The following is a 19,583-nucleotide window of genomic DNA, read 5'->3' as shown; positions in this document are numbered from 1 at the left end:
AAAAGGCAGGATGGCACAAATTAAACGCTAAAATTAATACTGTTGCTCATGCCAACGTATTACCGCGGCACATTCTGAAACAGATATATATCAGAAAGTGGCATTCCATGGTATGTACAATGAGAGATTGTCTCATAATGCATAACAGATCATGCATTCTATGCTGAGCAAAATCACACTTCAGTCTAATACGGAAGCTGACCTTAGCTTCCAAAACTCATCACCTACAGCCAGACTACCATCATGCACAGACCTCCAAATTGTGACAATCATTCAAACTACAGTTCAAACTACACCCATGCTAACTAAACATACCACATGTGCTACTATCAAATTGGTCAAAGATCACAAAGACGATGATATTGATGTGAGATATAAGCCAGGTACCAGAGATATTTGCCAGGTACCAGGATAATTCTCTGACACACTGAGCAGACTGTCCAACTCATACAGCAACTAAGATATTCATCTTGATCCAGATATTAATGTTCTAGGCCTCAAATTTGAAGATATCCACAAGGTTAGTTTGTCTCACTTTGGCCAGACCCATGTGAACTGTTGCCAGATGTGCCAAGCAATGACCATCTTCAACAAGTCAGAATCCAGCCATTGCCACTTTGATTTCAATGTCATCATTTAATCCCCCACTGTCAACTGTCAAAGATTGATCAGAAACTGAACTGGACTAGCCATATAAATATAATTGCCACAAAAGCAGATCAGAGGCTAGGAATCCTTCAGTGAGTAACTCACCTCCTGAGTCTACAAAGCCTTGTGCCATCAACAAGGTCACAAGTCAGGGATATGATGGAAAACTCAATAAGTAAATACTTCAGTACCTGGATGAGTACAGGATCCAAAAATGTTCAAGTCATTTGACATCATCCAGGAAAAAGCTGCTTCTTGATCCATTCTATATCTAATACCTTTAAAATTCACTTCGTTCATCGTCTTCCCACAGTGACAGCAGTATGTACCATCTCCAGAATACACTGCAACAACTCACCTGGATTCCTTAGGCAAAACTGTTCCACCCCATGACCCCTACTATCTAGAAGGACAATATACATGGGAACACCACAACCTTCAAATTCCCTGACTTGGAAATATATTGCTATTGCTTGACTGGTGCTAGAACAAAATCCTAGTACTCCCTTCCTGAAGAAGGGTTATACCCAAAACGTCAACTTCTGCACCTCTTAATGATGTCTGGCTTGCTGTGTTCCTCCAGCCTCCAGCCTCCTGCCTGTCTACTCCCTTCCAAACAGCATGCTGACTGTCCCTATCCCACATGGACTGCAATGGTTCAAGAAAGCAGCTCGCCACCATCTTCTCTATTAAGGATGGGCAATAAATGCTGCCTACATCCTGTGAATCAGCACAAAAATCTGTTTTCATTTCAATTGTCAAAATAGGAGAAGGCAAAGTTGATGAAACATTTTTTTTGTCAAGCATTCGATACTTATAAGATAGGTTCTGCTGTTATGCTTATTACAGGCTCTTCTACACTGCATTTTATACCCTTACTCTGTCATTCATTCAATATTTTCTCATGAACCAAGGCAACTCTGCTACAAGATCATTTATCTATATGTATGTGCTTAGATTCAAATTCACCTGATTATTATCTTCATTGTTAAAGATGATAGACAATTGGGTGGGTGCCATCACGTGGTTCCAAGTGTGACATTAATATCATTGCACCATTATTGTTTTTGATATTCCAGCATTTTGCAACACAATGTCCTGCTAGCTAAATATGAAGTAAATGTGCAATGTATGTCACTAACTGTGAGATGTACCATTGTAATAATTTCTGGACCACAATTTTAAATAGTGACAAGGCTTTCAAACCGTTAATTAAATCTGCTCACTCACTTTTTTTAGACAAATTCGTGTATCTGAAAAAACTGAGAGGAAAAAGAATGCTATTAAAACCAGGATGTACACCGTACTTCAGGGTTCATGAAAATTAGAAAGAGTTATGAATGGGTGGAGAACTTTGAGCTCACACTGCCTCGCTTCAGTGATATTTCATAATTAATTATAAATTGATCATCCATTTCTCAAGCCATTAAAATTTAATTTGAAAGAAATCAAGCTGTTTTATTTAATCTGATGCCAATATTTCCATTTACACCCTGCATTCATTCTTAGGATGTCAGCATTGCTAGCAAGGTCTGCATTTACTGCACTTCCCTCTGTGCTCTTGTGCAATGGTGTGTGTGTGTGTGACCATTTGAGCTTGCAGTAAAGAGTGCTGGAGCCACAGTGGGAATGGTGGCACACTGGGCTAGTAATCCGCAGACCCAACAGACACTGTAGGATGTAAGTTCAAATCTCACTGTGGCAACTGGTGGAATTTCAATTCAATTCATAAATCTGGTATAAAATGCTTGTCTCATGATTAATGACCATTAGACAGAGGAGCAGAAATTAGGCCAATTGGCCCATCAAATCTGCTCAATCATGGCTGATATATTTCTCAACTCCATTCTCCCACTTCCTCCCAATAACCCTTGATCCTCTTTACAATCAAGAACCTATCTATCTCGGTCTTAAATAAACTCAATGACCTGGCCTTCACAGCCTTCTGTGGTAGGGAATTCAATAGACTCACCACTCTCTGGCTGAAGAATTTTCTCCTTATCTCCATCTAAAAGGTCTTCCCTTTACTTTAAGGCTGTGCCCTCTGGTCCTAGTCTCTCCTACCAATGAAAACATTTTCCCAACATCCAATCTGTCCAGGCCATTCACTATTCTGTAAGTTTCAATTAGATCCCCCCTCATTTTTCTGAACTCTGAGTATCGACCCAGAGTCCTCAAACACTCCTCATATGTTGAGCTGTCCATTCGTGGGACCATTCTCATGAATCTCCTCTGAGTACACTCCAGGGCCAGTACATCTTTTCTGAGATCTGGGACCCAAAGCTGTGCACAATATTCCAAATCTGACCAGAGTCTTATAGGGCCTCAGAATTACATCCCTGCTTTTATATTCAAGTCCTCTCAAAATAATTGCATTTGCTTTCCTAACTACTGACTCAGCCTGCAAGTTTACCTTGAGAGAACCCTGCACTAGAACACCCAAGTCTCTTTGCAATTCAGATTTCTGAATTTTCTCCTCATTTAGAAAATAGTCCATGCCTCATTCTTCCTTCCAAAGAGCATGACCATTGCCACTTCTTTGCCCACTCTCCTAATCTATCCAAATCCTTTTGCAGCCTCCCCACCTCCTCAATGCTACCTGTCCCTCTACCTATCTTTGTATCATCTGCAAACTTAGCCAGAATGCCCTCTATTCCTTCATCTAGACCATTAATGTGTAAAGTGAAAAGTGTGGTCCCAACACTGAGCCTTGTGGAACACCATTTGTCACCAGCTGCCATCCTGAGAAGGACCCTTTTATCCCCACACTCTGCTTTCTGTCAGACAGTCCAGCTTCTATCCATGCTAGCACCTTGTCTCGAACACCATGGGCCCTTATCTTACTCAGTGGCCTCCTGTGTGGCACCTTGTCAAAGGCCTTCTTGAAGTCCAGGTAGATAACATCCATTGGTTCTCCTTGGTTTAAAATGCGTATTACTTCCTCAAAGAATTCTAGCAGATTTGTCAGGCATGACCTCCCCTTGATGAAACCATGCTGACTTTGCCCTATTTTATCATACACTTCCAAGTATTCAGAAATCTCATCCTTCACAATGGATTCTAGGATCTTACCCACAACAAGTTTAGGCTAATTGTTCCATAATTTTCCATCTTTTGCCTTATTCCCTTTTTAAACAGGGGTGTCATGTTAGCGATTTTTCAGTCCTCTGGGATCCTCCCTAATTCTAGTCATTCCTTTAGGATCACTACTCCCACCACCATTATCTCTTCAGCTATCTCCCTTAGAACTCTGGGGTGTAGTCAATTGGTCCAGGTGAGTTATCCACCTTCAGGCCATTCTGTTTTTCTCTCACCTTCTCCTTGGTGATGGCCACCATACTCAGATCTGCCCCCTCACTCTCTTGAATTTTGGGGATAATACTTGTACCTTCCAACGACTGGAAAGACAGTGAAACAGTAATGACAGGAGTTTCTGGGGGTAATTCAGGAGACACAGCAGACTGATGCAAAGTAATTACTCAGTTCCTCAGCCATTTCTTTGTTCCCCAGTACTATCTCTCTTGTGTCATATTCCACTCTCAATGCCCACTTATGTCTCTCTTTTGCCCTTTATATACCTTACAGTCTTCCTTTGTATTACTGGCCAGCTTACCCTCATACTTAATCTTCTCCCTCCTTATTTCCTTATTTGTTGCTCTCTGTTGGTCCTTGTAAGCTTCCCAATCCTCTGGTTTTCCACTGCCCTTCACCACATCATATGCTTTCTTTTTTGCTTTTATGCTATCCCTGACTTCTCTAGTTGGCCATGGTTGCCTCATCCTCTCTGTACCATACTGCTTTTTCCTCAGGATAAATCTCTGCTCTGTCACCTTTATTCAGCTGAAATATCGTTACTTCCGATTCTATCTTTTCTCTCTCACATTGCAGAGTAAATTCAATCATCTTGTGATCACTGCTTTCTAATGATCATATAAGAACCCATAAGGTCCTCAAAAACCCTTCAGGGGAGGGAATCTGCCACCTTTACCTGATATGGTCTATATGTGACTCCAGATCAACAACAATGTGCTTGATTATTTACTGCCCCCTGTAATGGCCTCGCAAGCCACTTAATTGTATGGAACCAAATCAGAAAGATCACCTAACATCAACCTAAGGATTGCAAGTTACAGCATCCAGTCCTGTCGACTGTGATACGTACTCATTTTCTAATTTCTGGAGCTTGTTCAGGAATTGGGAGACCTGACCCACCAACTGGTGTTGCAATAGTCTGACATAGTCATGCTCACGGAATTGTACCTAACAGCTAATTTCCCTGACATCCACCTTCACCATCTCTGTTCCAAAGACAGGAAAGATGCAGCAGAAATAGTAATATACAGTTAGGAAGGAGTTACCCTTGGAATCCTCAGCATTGACTCTGGATCCCATGAAGATTTTGGGCATCAAGTTAAACATGGAGAAAGGAAACTGCAGTGGGAACAGGCTATTGAGCCGAATAAACAGCCATAATAATTAATGATAGAGCAGGCTCAAACAACCAAATGGCTCATAATTCTTATGTTTCTAAGTTTCTACCTATTGCAACTGTATTTGTCAATGGTGGTATTGGTGGGAGTGACCAAGCAATCTCCCCACAGTCCTTGTGGAAATAATGTTCCAACTTCTCACTGAGGATACTGTTGATCATACGTCAGGTATTATCATTGTACTAAATGAAATTGATTTGAAACAGAGCCAGCGATTCGAAATCAGTCAATTCCCTGAGATACTGTGGCAACTCTAGGCAGCACACCATCCATATTAGGAACTAGGATAGAATCTTTCCCTCCTGAGAAATGGTAGAGAAGGTGACTGGAAGGAGAGTTAATCTGATGGGTTGGTATCTGAGCCATCCTACTATATCCGAAATTAAGTTCTAGGCGGGAAATCCATGGTCCACCTGCACGGCCCACTGCCAACTAAAGACTCTAAGTGTGGTCAATTAGCACCTACTTAGGGGCCTCATCCTGCCTTGACTCCAATTACTTCATCTCGAGGCCAGATGAAAAAGAGCCAACGGAACTGACGAGCACTGGTGCAGGCAGACTGTCAGTTTGTGGGGAGAAGGGATTTCCCTCAATCAGCACTAACTCATGTAGGATTAATGGGTTTGGCATTGAGCAGGGGGAATAGCCTCGGAGCGACACTTGCCTGTTGTTGTTTCTGACCTCCCCTGCGCCCCTCCCCCACCACCACCACCCCTTGCCCTGTGACATTTAACACCACCCAAACAACATCTCCCTCTCTAACCTCTTATCCTGTTTCTCTGGATCTAGAGAGAGCTGATGTCCTTGCAGTAACCAAGGATGCCCATAGTTTCATGACCATTACGAAATGAGATTAGCATCTTATTCCATATTTCTTAGTGGAATTTAAATTCCTCCAGCTGCAGTGTGGGGTGATCTTATCATTCAGCCATCCAGTGTTTGTTTTTGTCAGACGAGAATATTTTATGCTCCTTTGACAGATAATTAACATAAGTTATTCTTATGCTACTTTAATGCAACTTCTTTAATTCGATTTTCAACTACCTAAATAAATAGCAAATGATTAGTTATAATTATGAAAAAACATATTGCCATGGTAAGTAACAATTATTACAAAATTTCAGCACTGTTATTTTTATGCATTTGGCCTTAATGTGGCCTCTTCACATAGTTAATATATAATGTATCAGGACTCCAGTTTGAATTTATTTCTTAAAGAAAAACTTGCATTTATAATTTCCTTTTCAGGATTTCACACTAAACCAAGTTCACTATATCCAGTAAAACAAATTAGCCCTTTGTTGCAAGATAGGCTCGAGAGTGTGGTGCTGGAAAAGCACAGCAGGCCAGGCGACATCTGAGGAGCAGGAGAATCAATGTTTCGGGTCTAAGCTCTTTATCAAGAATATGTCATTTCCGATGGAGGGCTTATGCCTGAAACGTCGATTCTCCTGCTCTTCGGCTGCTGCCTAACCTGCTGTGCTTTTCCAGCACCACACTCTCGGCTCTGATCTCTGGCATCTGCAGCCCTTACCTTCTCCTTGCAATATAGGCAACATGATAACCAAATTGCACACAATAATATTTGCAAATGGAATGAAGTCATGATCAGATAATTCATTTGAGTGATGTTGATTTTCTTACTAAATCAAAATTAAGTCTTTTTCAATTATTTACAATGATATATTTTAATTTAAATATTTGCAGGATGTGGTCTCAACTACCACAAAAGATGTGCATTCAAAATCCCGAACAATTGCAGTGGTGTGAGGAAGAGACGCCTTTCCAATGTTTCACTGACAGGGCTGAGCACTTCACGGTCCGTCTCTAATGACCTGACGCCAACTGCACCAGATGAGATGTTGCTGGTAGGTTGTTTTTATCAGAAATCCACAGATCATTAGAATAAAATATTAAATACAGCACCAATATCTCCTGAAAACACACATGGCACACTTGTACAATGTGCAATGAGTTGACACAAAGCTTGAATCCTGAATTTTAATCGAACTGAATAAACAACATTTTTTAATTTACACTACAGTATAATTTGTAGCATTTAATAAATTCCAGGCGCTGTGACAGAATGTGACATCTGACATCGATGATTCAGAATTATTTTTTCAAATGTTCTTCACAGCAGATGATTACTGTGGAAATAGCTTTAGCCCTGTTGTTATAGTGGGGGACTTCAAATGCCCCCTCCCTTCCCCGAGAGAAAAACAGCTTCACTGAAAAAGCTTTGATTAATGCAATTTAATAGGAAAGAGCTGAGAAAGTAATGATAACAAATTACAAAATTTGAAATGATAGCAATGAATTAATAGAGGGCTTACCAAGACATGCATGTGAATAATTGGCCTCTATTGCTTAAACCTTTTTGTTCAAATGGATGCTATATCTAACTAGCAACGGAGCCAACGGGTTCAGGGGATATCGAAATGCATTACCCCTGCTATTAGCTCATAGAATATTCCATCCTGATGCTTCATCAATAACATGAGAATTGCGGATGAGGTTCCAAATATGGAAAGATACTTTTACACTTCTTCGAGAAGTGTCACCTTTATATGCCACTGTCACACTTTCTCCATTTCAATTTGGTACCGCTCTGCGTATCGGTGCTTGGCCCAATTCTGTTACATGCTTTCAAATCAGAATTGTGGACTAATTCCTGGCCTTTAATTTCCTGTATGAGGATAATCAAACCAAAATCCATCCATTCATTCTATTGCAAGGTAAGCCCAAATTCTGTCTCAATCTCATGAGAACACACTAATGTATCCAAATAGGTGTAAACAGTCTAGACCTTAGAAAAGCATCAAAAACATGTTATATATTGCTCCCTAAAGTATGAAAATTAAAGCTTCACCTCATTCAATCATCATCCATGCAGATGTTTAAAAGCCAGTAATCATGAACACTTTTCCATCTTAAGCATGACTTCCATTCGTGCCATGAGGATACATTCAAAGAAACAGAAAAAGCAGTGCAGAATTGAAGTTTCTTTCTTAACAGCCTAAAACTGGATATAAGACACCAGAAGATACTGTACCTGATATACAATTTATCCTCTGAAGAATTGCAATTGCAGGGAATAGAGTGAGATTTAAAATCAAAGGTGTGTTGAGACGGGGGGAATATCCTGTAAAAGATTCCTGATCTTCTCAGTAATAAGATTGTTTGATTGTGTCTCTGGGCATGGGGAAATTCTAAGCCCACTCCAGAAACAGGCAGCCTCAACTCAACAGGAAATTTGCAGGTCCACTTTCTCAGCTCTCTGATGTTGCTAGTTACAGAAAGGTTAAACACTCTAGACTACAAAATGTTGTTAGCCGAAGTGATTGTGAACCTGGAATTGGCTCCTCTCAGTGTCAAAGTGCTTGATTTGCTGTATACTACTTGGGGCTTACAAGTATTAGTATGATTTTTCATAGGATTACTAATGATGCTTATAATTATGCAGGTCTCTTACCAAATGCAATATATTTCCAAATTTATGCAATTTTTTAATCAATTATATGATTTAAAGAAACAATAAAGTACTCAACTATTTTCAAATTTCTAAAAGCAATTTATTCTAAATAAAAGTAACAAAGAGGATTGATGAGGGCAGAGCGGTAGATGTGCTCTCTATGGACTTCAGTGAGGTGTTCAACAAGGTTCCCCATGGGAGACTGGTAAGCAAGGTTAGATCTCACGGAATAGAGGGAGAACTAACCATTTGGATACAGAACTGGCTCAAAGGTAGAAGACAGAGGGTGGTGGTGGATGGTTGTTTTTCAGACTGGAGGCCTGTGACCAGTGGAGTGCCACAAGGATCGGGGCTGATCCACTACTTTTTGTCATTTACATAAATGATTTGGATGTGAGCATAAGAGGTATAGTTAGGAAGTTTGCAGATGACACCAACATTGGAGGTGTAGTGGACAGCGAAGAAGGTTACTTCAGATTACAACAGGATCTGGACCAGATGGGCCAATGGGCTGAGAAGTGGCAGATGGAGTTTAATTCAGATAAATGCGAGGTGCTGCATTTTGGGAAAGCAAATCTTAGCAGGACTTATACACTTAATGGTAAGGTTCGAGGGAGTGTTGCTGATCAAAGAGACCTTAGAGTGCAGGTTCATAGCACCTTGAAAGTGGAGTTGCAGGTAGATAGGATAGTGAAGAAGGCATTTGGTATGCTTTCTTTTATTGGTCAGAGTATTGAGTACAGGCATTGGGAGGTCATGTTGCAGCTGTAGAGGAAATTGGTTAGGCCACTGTTGGAATATTGCATGCAATTCTGGTCTCCTTCCTATCGGAAAGATGTTGTGAAACTTGGAAAGGGTTCAGAAAAGATTTACAAGGATGTTGCCAGGGTTGAAGAATTTGAGCTATAGGGAGAGGCTGAACAGGCTGGGGCTGTTTTCCTTGGAGCGTCGGAGGTTGAGGGGTGACCTTATAGATGTTTACAAAATCATGAGGGGCATGGATAGGATAAATAGAAAAAGTCTTTTCCCTGGGGATGGGGAGTCCAGAACTTTAGAGTGAGAGGGGAAAGATATAAAAGAGACCTAAGGGGTAACTTTTTCACACAGAGGGTGGTACGTTAATGGAATGAGCTGGCAGAGGAAGTGGTGGAGGCTGGTACAATTGCAACATTTAAAAGACATCTGGATGGGTCTATGAAAAGGAAGGGTTTGGAGGGATATGGGCCGGGTGCTGGCAAGTGGGACTAGTTTGGGTTGGGATATCTGCTCAGCATGGACGGGTGGGACCGAAGGGTCTGTTTCCATGCTGTACATCTCTATGACTCTATAACTCTAAGTCTGAACGTCTAAATGTTGACCTCAGCTGAAGTATTGTGTACCATTGTGCGTGCCATAGAACATAGAACGTTATAGCGCCGTTCAGCCCTCGAATTTGTGCCAACCAGTGAAAGCAATCTGAAGCCCATCTAATCTGCACTATTCCATTCTTGTCCATATGCCTATCCAATAACCATTCAAGTGCCCTTTAAGTTGGCGAGTCTACTACTGTTGCAGGCAGTGTGTTCCACGCCCCTACTACTCTCTGATTAAAGAAACTACCTCTGACATCTGTCCTATATCAATCATCCCTCAATTTAAAGCTATGTCCCCTTGTGCTAGCCATCGCCATCCAAGGAAAAAGGCTCTCACTATCCACCCTATCTAACCCTCTGATTATCTTATGTGTTTCTATTAAGTCACCTCTCAACCTTCTTCTCTCTAACAAAAACAGCCTCAAGTCCCCCAGCCTTTCCTCATAAGACTTACCTTCCATACCAGGCAACATCCTTGTAAATCCCCTCTGAACCCTTTCTAATTCTTCTACATCCTTCCTGTAAATGCAGTATCCAGAACTGTACACTATACTTCAAGTGCAACTGCAGCAGAGTTTTGTACAGCTGCAGCATGACCTCATGGTTCCGAAACTCAATCCCTCTACCAATAAAAGCTAACAAACCGTATGCCTTCTTAACAACCCTATCAACCTGGATGGCAACTTTCCGGGATCTGTGTACAAGGACACCAAGATCTCTCTGCTCATCTACACTACCAAGAATCTTACCATTAGCCCAGTACTCTGCACTCCTGTTACTCCTTCCAAAGTGAATCACCTCACACTTTTCCTCATTAAACTCTACTTGCCACCTCTCAGCCCAGCTCTGCAACTTATCCATGTCCCTCTGTAACCTGCAATATCCTTCAGCACTACCCACTCTACCGACGTTAGTGTCATCCGCAAATTTATTAACCCATCCTTCTACGTCCTCATTCAGGTCATTTATGAAAATGACAAACAACAGTGGACACAAAACAAATTCTTGCAGTACATCACCCTGAATCCCAAGCCTCGGTATTTTGTGCAGTAGCCATGTTATTGGAAAGATTCAAAGGCATTGCAGAGAGTACAGAAGCGATATGCTAGAGTGATTACAGGTATGAAATACTTCAGCCATGAAGATGGATTGAAAAAGTTAGGTTGTTCTCCCCAGGGAGAAGAAGGTAGAGGGGAGATCTGATTGACGTTTTCAGAGCATGAGCAAACTGGACAGACTAGATATGATGAAGCTGCTTTTTCTTGGAAACGAAACAAGAATGAGAAAACATAGGTTTAAAGTAGGAGAAAGTGAGGACTGCAGATGCTGGAGATCAGAGTCGAAGACTGTGGTGCTGGAAAAGCACAGCCAGTCAGGCAGTATCCGAGGAGCAGGAGAGTCGACATTTTGAGCATAAGGTCTTCATCAGGAATGTGGGGGAGGTGCAAGGGGGCTGAGAGATAAATGGGAGGGGGTTGGGGCTAAGGGAAGGTAGCTGGGAATGTGACAGGTAGATGAAGTTGGGGGGGATAATTGTGGTAGGTCGGTGGGGAGGGTGGAGCAGATATGTGGGAAGGATGATGGACAGGTAGGATAGGTGAAGAGGACAGTGCCGAGTTGGAGAGTTGGATCTGAGATAAGGTTGGGGGAGGGAAGATGAGGAAACTGGGGAAATAAACATTGATGCCATGTGGTTGGAGGGTCCCAACGAGGAATATGAGGCTTTCTCCCTCCAAGCATCAGGGGGCCCAAGTAGAAGATGAGGCTCATTTTCTGCCTTGGGACCCTCCAATCACATGGGATCAATGTCGATTTCACCAGTTTCCTCATCTCCCCTCCCTCCTCACCTTATCCCAGATCCAACCATCCAACTTGGCACCACCCTCTTGAATTGCCCCACCTGACCATCTTCCTTCCTACCTGTCCGCTTCACCCTCTGCTCCAACCTATCCCCATCACCCCTACCCTTCCATGAACCTATCACATTCCTAGCTGCCTTCCTACCTGCTCCACCCCTTCCCCCACTTTCCTGATGAAGGGCTTATGCTCGAAATGCTGATTCTCCTGCTCCTCAGATGCTGCCTGACTGGCTGTGCTTTTCCAGTGCCACACTTTTTGACAAAGATTTATAGTGATGAGCAAACAAAGCAACGGTGTTGGGAGAAACAAAGCTTCTCACATTGAGTTGTTGGAGTATGGAAAGCACTGATTGGAAATGTGGTGGAGGTAGGTTTGGTTGAGGTATTCAAGAGGGCATTGGATTCTTTTTGGATCATAGTGGTCTGCAGGGATATGGAGAAAAGGTAGAAAATTGGCACTAGATAATCAGGCCACTGCAGGTACATTAGGCCAAACAGTTACTTACTGCACTGTGATAATTTTATGATTCGGTTTGGTTTATCTTGATGATCTAGGTGCTGGTATACAGTACCAGTTCAATGTACCAGTTGAAACACTTAGAAGTTGTATTTAAACAATTATAGCTAATTGATTTGGTGATATCAACATTGATCCCATGTGGTTGGAGCCTCATCTTCCACCTTTGGGCCCCCAATGCCTGGAGGAAGGAAGCCTCATATTCCTCCTTGGGACCCTCCAACCACATGGCATCAATGTTGATTTCCCCAGTTTCCTCATCTTCCCTCCCACTTATCCCAGATCCAAGTCTCCAAAATCCTTGCCAAATGTGAGTTGACAAAAGTGTAGGCAACCTACCAGGGGCATGTAGTGGGTCAAGCATAAGTGCTGCCAAGACCAGCAAAATTACTGGTTTTACTGGCGCTCCCTGCCCCAAAACTAAATGAGAAACTCTCAGATTTTTTTTGGAGGATGTTTCTATTGCAAATTTGAACCAAACCGCAACACTATCATTGCTTCACTGACTGATTTAATACAAAAAAGAGCCAATGAAATATGATCGGGGAATGCCAAGCAGCTTTAGATTATTTTAGGTTAAAAATCACACAACACCAGGTTATAGTCCAACAGGTTTAATTGGAAGCACATTAGCTTTTGGAGCACTGCTCCTTCATCAGGTTCCACAACCACCTGATGAAGGAGCATCGCTCCGAAAGCTAGTGCTTCCAAATAAACTTGCTGGACTATAACCTGGTGTTGTGTGATTTTTAACTTTGTACACCCCAGTCCAACACCGGCATCTCCAAATTTAGATTATTTTGTTCATTTTTCAACATTGGATGCCCCTAATTTCACTAAATTATTCAAGGGCGCAATCAATGATGGTGACTTTGAGGGTCTGGCACAAAGAAGCCAGTGGGATACTTTTTGTAAAAGCTAAATCAACACCAAACCAGATGTTCTACATTGAAAAATAAACCTTGGAGTTACTGCTGGCTCTTAAATGTTTTGAAGTTTGTAAACAACAGAGCTCCATGGAAACACTGGTATACACTTAGCCATAGCCTTTGTGGAAAAATTTTAAATAAAAATGCCAGGCTGTTTGAGTGAAGTTTGCAGTTCTAGCCTTATTACTTCATCGTTGACCACAAAGTAGGGAATAATGAAATTGTTGATGCTTTTACAAAAATATAACTTTGTATGAATGAACTAAGTTCCAAGAAGCTATCAAAGAGAACTGTATATGTGATAGGTCAGCAAAAATGAATGAAAATGAGTACAAATGTCTTAATTTTGAAGAAGTATTTTTATTTTAGTCTACACTTTGTAACAAAACATATTTGAAATTGATGTTTCACTTTTCCAATTTTGTCAGACTGACAATGGCCAAAAGTTTTTATTTGTAATGTGTGGAGAGAGATAACTTTTTTTTCCCCTTTACCTGGTGTGTGTGTGTGTGTGTGGGAGAGAGATAACTTTTTTTTCCCCTTTACCTGGTGTGTGTGTGTGTGTGTGTGTGTGTGTGTGTGTGTGTGTGTGTGTGTGTGTGTGTGTGTGTGTGTGTGTGTGTGTGTGTGTGCGTTGTGTGTGTTTTGTTTTATTTAGAGTGATATATAATATTTTCATATTACAAATTGAGTGTGTGTACCAGTTTCTCATCTTGTCAAATATATTAATAATTTTATCTTTATTAAATAAAGGTGGCTGATGGATATTTTTATTTTTGAAGTCTAATACAGCGGAAACATTTCATTGACCATATCGGAAACCAGTTAAAATAATGAAATTTATGTTGTGACCTGTAGAATAGTCAGACTGGAGAAAGACAGTGTACTGTTCTCATTTCAGTTGTCATAATCTTTTAAAACTTATTAAATGATTTAAAAACAGGTGATATAAATAGGGAAAACATTAGAATCCTAAATATATCTTAATTAAAATAGTGAAGGTTTTCCTTCATTAGTGTAATATATTCTCAACTGTTGGAAAAGCAAAATCACTGTCATGAACTTAAATTTCTGTGTGTTGGTAATTAACTTAATTTCAGATACTTACAATTAAATTAGATATTGTTTGAGATTTCAATACTCCCATAATTTGCTAATTATGCACTCTGATTACTTGAAAATATTTCATCCTGCTCTTAGTTTGAGTTTCACTCTGAATCTCCCTGCTTCCTCCAGTTTAATTCACTTGTCTCCCTGCCATTACTGTCCTTGAGTTTCTTACCTTGGTCCTCATTCTGTGTCTATGGGCAACATCTGTTATTAAGCAAAATATGTTTTTAAAATGCCCTATTATCTCCTTAGCCATTTATTTTTATCAGTTATCACAGGAAAGAAAAGAAACTCTGGAACTGTTTGTATCCTTGATTAACACAAGGCTCATTTACATTTTTTGTTTATAGTTTCCATCTGTTCTGGCATTTAATATACAGTGAAATGCTTCACATCCAAGGCAGTAATGGATAAAAACACTGGAAGATTTCTCAATTCAACAGACTCGATCAATATCAAAGTACTAATGTTTATCCAATGAACATCACTGATATATTAACATTACATCTGTGTAAGTCATTAAAATACTAATTTTGATCCTATGAATGTCACTAAAATATAGAAACAAAGAAGCAGCAAAAATAGGAGCAGGATTTGGCTGTTCAGTGCTTTGAACCTTCTTCACCATTCAATACAATTCTGTCTCCATGCCCTGTTTCTGCTTTCTCTCCATACTCTTTGATCCCTTTCGCCCTCCTTGAAATCATTCAACGTTTTAGCCTTGACCACTCTGTGGCAGAGAGTTCCATTGGCTCACTGAAGAAACATTTCCTCATCACAGTCCTAAATTCCCAACCCCTTTTAAACTGTCATCTTTGGTTCTGGACTTTCCCCTCATCACAAACATCTTTCCTGCATTTACCCTATCCAATCCTGTTAGAAGTTTGGAGGTTTCAATGAGATCCTACCTCATTCTTCAAAACCCCAGTGAATGTAGTCCTACCCGATCTAGTCTGTCTTCTTACGTCTGTCCTGCCTTCCCAAGAACCAGCCTGGTAAACCTTTGCTGCACTCCCTCCATAGCCAGAACATCCTTCATCAGATAACGACATCAGAACTGCACACAGTACGCCGGATGTGGTCTCACCAAGGCCCTGTACAATTGCAGCATGGCATCCCTGTTTCTGTACTCGAATCCTCTCACAATGAAGTCCAAACTTCCATTTGTGGCCTGGCTTCCTGCTGCACCTGCACGCTTACTTTCATCCACCGGCATACAAGAACACTCAGGTTTCACTGCATTTCTGGTTTGCCCAATCCATCGCATTCACATAATAATCCAACATCCCGGTTTTGCTACAAAAGTGGTTAACCTCATACTTTCTACATTATACTTAATCTGCCATGCTTTTCTCACTCACTGAACTTGTCCACATCACACTGAAGAATCTCTGCATTCTCCTCACAGCTCACAGCTCACCATCCCACCCAGCTTGTGTCATGTGAAAACTCCTAGATGTTACATTCAGTTCCCTCATCTAAATCATTATATGTTGCAAATAGCTAGGGGTCAAGCGCTGGTCACTGCCGTACTCCATTGGTAAGTGCTTGTTTTATTCCTACTCTTTGTCTCCTGTCTGCCAGCCAGGTCTCTATCCATATCAGTGGACTAGCCCCAATCCCATACACTTTAACCTTACATGCTAATCTCTGATGTGGGCCTTATCAAAAGCATTTTGAAAGTCCACGTTAGCCACACCCACTCATCAACTTTACCAGTTACATCTTTCAAAGATTCCAAAGGATTTATTCAGCATGTTGAGCCTTTCATAAATCCACGCTGATTCTGCCTGATTCTTCACTGTTTTCTAAGTGCTCTGTTATTAAAATTTTTATAATGAATTATAGCAGTTTCCCTTCTTCTAATGTCAGGCTAACGGCTCTATAATTCCCTATTTTCTCTAGACCTCCTTTTCTTTAAATAATGGGGTTACATTAGCTGTCTCCTAATGCATAAGAAATGTTCAGAACTCAAGGAATCTTGAGCGATGATGACCAATGCATCCACTGTTTCTGCGGCTACTTCCTAAAGTGCCCTCGGATGTTGATTATCGGGGTCTGGAGATTTATCAGCCATTAATCCCAGCAATTTCCGCAACACCATTTCCCTACTAATAATGATCTTCTTCAGTTCCTCCCACTCACCCTATGTTCCACAATATTCTTGGGACTTTATTTGTTTCCTCCTTGTCAATACAGTACCAAAATATGTCTGTAATTGATCTGTCATCTCCTTGTTCCCCATTGTAATATTTCCTGTTTCTGAATGGAGGGGATCTACATTGACCTTCACCAGTCCTTTTCTCTCCATATACCTTTAGAAGCTTTTACTATCAGTTTGGATGTTCCCTGCAAACTTACTTTTGCACTCTGTTTCCCATCTCTTAATCAATCCCCTTGTCCTCCTTTGATGAAATGTAAACTGTTCCCAATCAGCAGATCTACTGCCTTTTTTGACCAACTTATATGCCATTCCTGGAATCTGATGCTATTCCTAAATTCTCTTATTAGCCATGTTCAGGCCACCTTTCCCTTCCTATTTCTGTGCCAGACAGAAATGAATAACTGTTACAATTCCTCCAATGTGCTCTTTAATGTTTGCCATTAACTATCCACCATCATCCCTTTGAGTAATGCTCCCCATTAGCCAATGCATTCATTTATGTACACTTTAGCTGAAGTCAGGTCATTGGCTCATTGTCTGCTCTGTGCTGAGCTTTTTCTTTGCAGTGTTTGACAGAGATGCTTTCTCATTGTCTTCAAGTCCCAGGGGTAGTGTGAGAGGATAGGTCACAAGTCTGCTTCAACAAGAATGGGGACCAAACCCATGCTGTTCTGAATCACATAATAGCCAACTCAGCTAATTGACCACACAATTATATAACTAACCAGAGTATATCACTGATATAGTGTTTAACTCTAAATATCACAGCTGTTTTGAAGTTTGCCAAATGGATGTCAAATGACAACTCCATGTTGACAGACATGAGATGATGGAAAAACCACGGCTTTCTCCAACTTAATTTTCAGCCATCTCTTTTCTGATGCTGAACCTAACCCAACCCTAACCATTGCACAAAATGAAATATGTTCTCATTAACTTTTACACAAAACTGAGCTGGAAATCTCTCTACCGTTACCAAAAATGCTTCTACTTCGATATTTTTGTGGTAAAACATGATATAAATACAAACCATTATACTTGAAATACTCACATTAGTTCATTAAATATTCATGAATGTCACGGAAATGTTTACATCAACTAGGTGAAATTTATTGAAATGAGAATCAGTGAATGCCAAATAAATATTAGCACTAACTAGGTAGAAAACTCCACTGAACTATTAGTTTTAGCTTAAGAAATACAGGTACATAGTTCATTGAAAGTTTCATCACAAGTGGACAGAGTGGTAAAGAAGGTGTTTGGCACACTTGCCTTCATTGCTCAGACCAGAGAGTATAAGTGTTGGGACATCATGTTGAGGTTGTACAGGATGTCGGTGAGGCCACATTTGGAGTACTGTGTGCAGTTCTGGTCATCCGGTTTTAAGAAATATATTAATAAATTGGAGTGGGTGCAGAAACGATTTACAGGGGTGTTACAGGACTGGAGGGTTTGAGTTATAAGGAGAGGCTGAATAAGCTGGGACTTTTTCAGTGGAGTGTAGGATGTTGAGAGGTGACTCTACAGAGGTTTATAAAATGATGAGGGGCATAGATAAGGTAAAAGCAAAGGTCTTTTCTGTAGGGTTGGGAAATTCAACCCTAGAGGGTGTTGTTTTAAAGTGAGAGGAGAAAGATTTAAAAGGGATTCGAGGGGCAACTTTTTTACACAGAGGGTGGTTCATATGTGGAATGAACTGTCAGAGGAGGTGGTAGATGCAGATACAGTTATAACATTTAAAAGACATTTGGGACAGGTACATGAATAGGAAAGATTTAGAGAGATATAGGTAAAAACAATGACTGCAGATGCTGGAAACCAGATTCTGGATTAGTGGTGCTGGAAAAGCACAGCAGTTCAGGCAGCATCCGAGGACTAGTAAAATCGACGTCCTCGGAATCGGCAAAAGCCCTTCATCAGGAATACAGGCAGAGTGCCTGAAGGATGGAGAGATAAATGAGAGGAGGGTGGGGGTGGGGAGAAAGTAGCATAGAGTACAATAGGTGAGTGGGGGTGGGGATGAAGGTGATAGGTCAGGGAGGAGGGTGGGGGAAGGTAGCAAAGAGTACAATGGGTGTATGGGGGTGGGATGAAGGTGATAGGTCAGAGAGGAGGGTGGAGTGAATAGGTGGAAAAGAAGATAGGCAGGTAGGACAAGTCATGGGGATGGTGCTGAGCTGGAAGTTTGGAACTGTGGTGAGGTGGGGGAAAGGGAAATGAGGAAACTGGTGAAGTCCACCAGTTCTGAAGCGGAAGGTGAGGCGTTCTTCCTCCAGGCGTCGGGTGATGAGGGAGTGGCGGTGAAGGAGGCCCAGGACCTCCATATCCTCGGCAGAGTGGAAGGGGGAGTTGAAAATTTGGGCCACAGGGTGGTGTGGTTGATTGGTGCAAATATATTGGGATATAGGCCAAATGCAGGCAAATGGGACTAGTTTAGTTTGGGAAACATGGTTAGCATGGGTGGTACAGTGACACAGTGGTTAGCACTGCTGCCTCACAGCGCCAGAGACCTGGGTTCAATTCCCGCCTCAGACGACTGACTGTGTGGAGTTTGCACATTCTCCCCGTGTCTGCGTGGGTTTCCTCCGGGTGCTCCGGTTTCCTCCCACAGTCCAAAAATGTGCAAGTTAGGTGAATTGGCCATGCTAAATTGCCCGTAGTGTTAGGGGCAGTGGTAAATGTAGGGGTATGGGTGGGTTGCGCTTCAGCGGGTCGGTGTGGACTTGTTGGGCCGAAGGGCCTGTTTCCACACTGTAAGTAATCTAAAAAAAAAATTAGATGGAAGGATCTGTTTCCATGCTGTATCACATTATGACACATTAATTCCTGAATAAGATGGGGAAAAAAATGGTCTCACATAAATATTACGAGTTAAAAAAATAGAAAGAGAACACAAATTCTGTAGAAGAAAGTTCAGAGCACAGGGGTGGGATGAGTTGATTTTCACAGTACTTTTGATTCTTTTAAGTGATGGTGATGTGACATTGTCTGTATGGTGATGGTCGATTTTTGATTCAATAGCTGAGCAAGTGAACCTAG

At 41.3% G+C, this 19,583-nt stretch overlaps 1 protein-coding gene across 5 annotated transcripts in view; it reads left to right on the top strand.

Annotated features, from left to right (window-relative positions):
- Nucleotides 1–19,583, top strand: part of prkd1 (protein kinase D1) — a 334,526-nt gene that overhangs the window by 239,970 nt on the left and 74,973 nt on the right. For all 5 annotated transcript variants that reach the window (XM_087990032.1, XM_043698044.2, XM_043698045.2 and 2 more), the window contains one exon: nt 6,846–7,006. In XM_087990032.1, the coding sequence (XP_087846158.1) occupies nt 6,846–7,006 (161 nt within the window). The remainder of the gene's footprint in view (nt 1–6,845; nt 7,007–19,583) is intronic.

Source organism: Chiloscyllium plagiosum, unplaced genomic scaffold, assembly GCF_037043375.1.
Source record: "Chiloscyllium plagiosum isolate Xiang-an unplaced genomic scaffold, Cpla_swu_hap1 HiC_scaffold_8, whole genome shotgun sequence".
Taxonomy (NCBI): domain Eukaryota; kingdom Metazoa; phylum Chordata; class Chondrichthyes; order Orectolobiformes; family Hemiscylliidae; genus Chiloscyllium; species Chiloscyllium plagiosum.
This window is presented reverse-complemented; position numbering and strand designations above follow the sequence as displayed.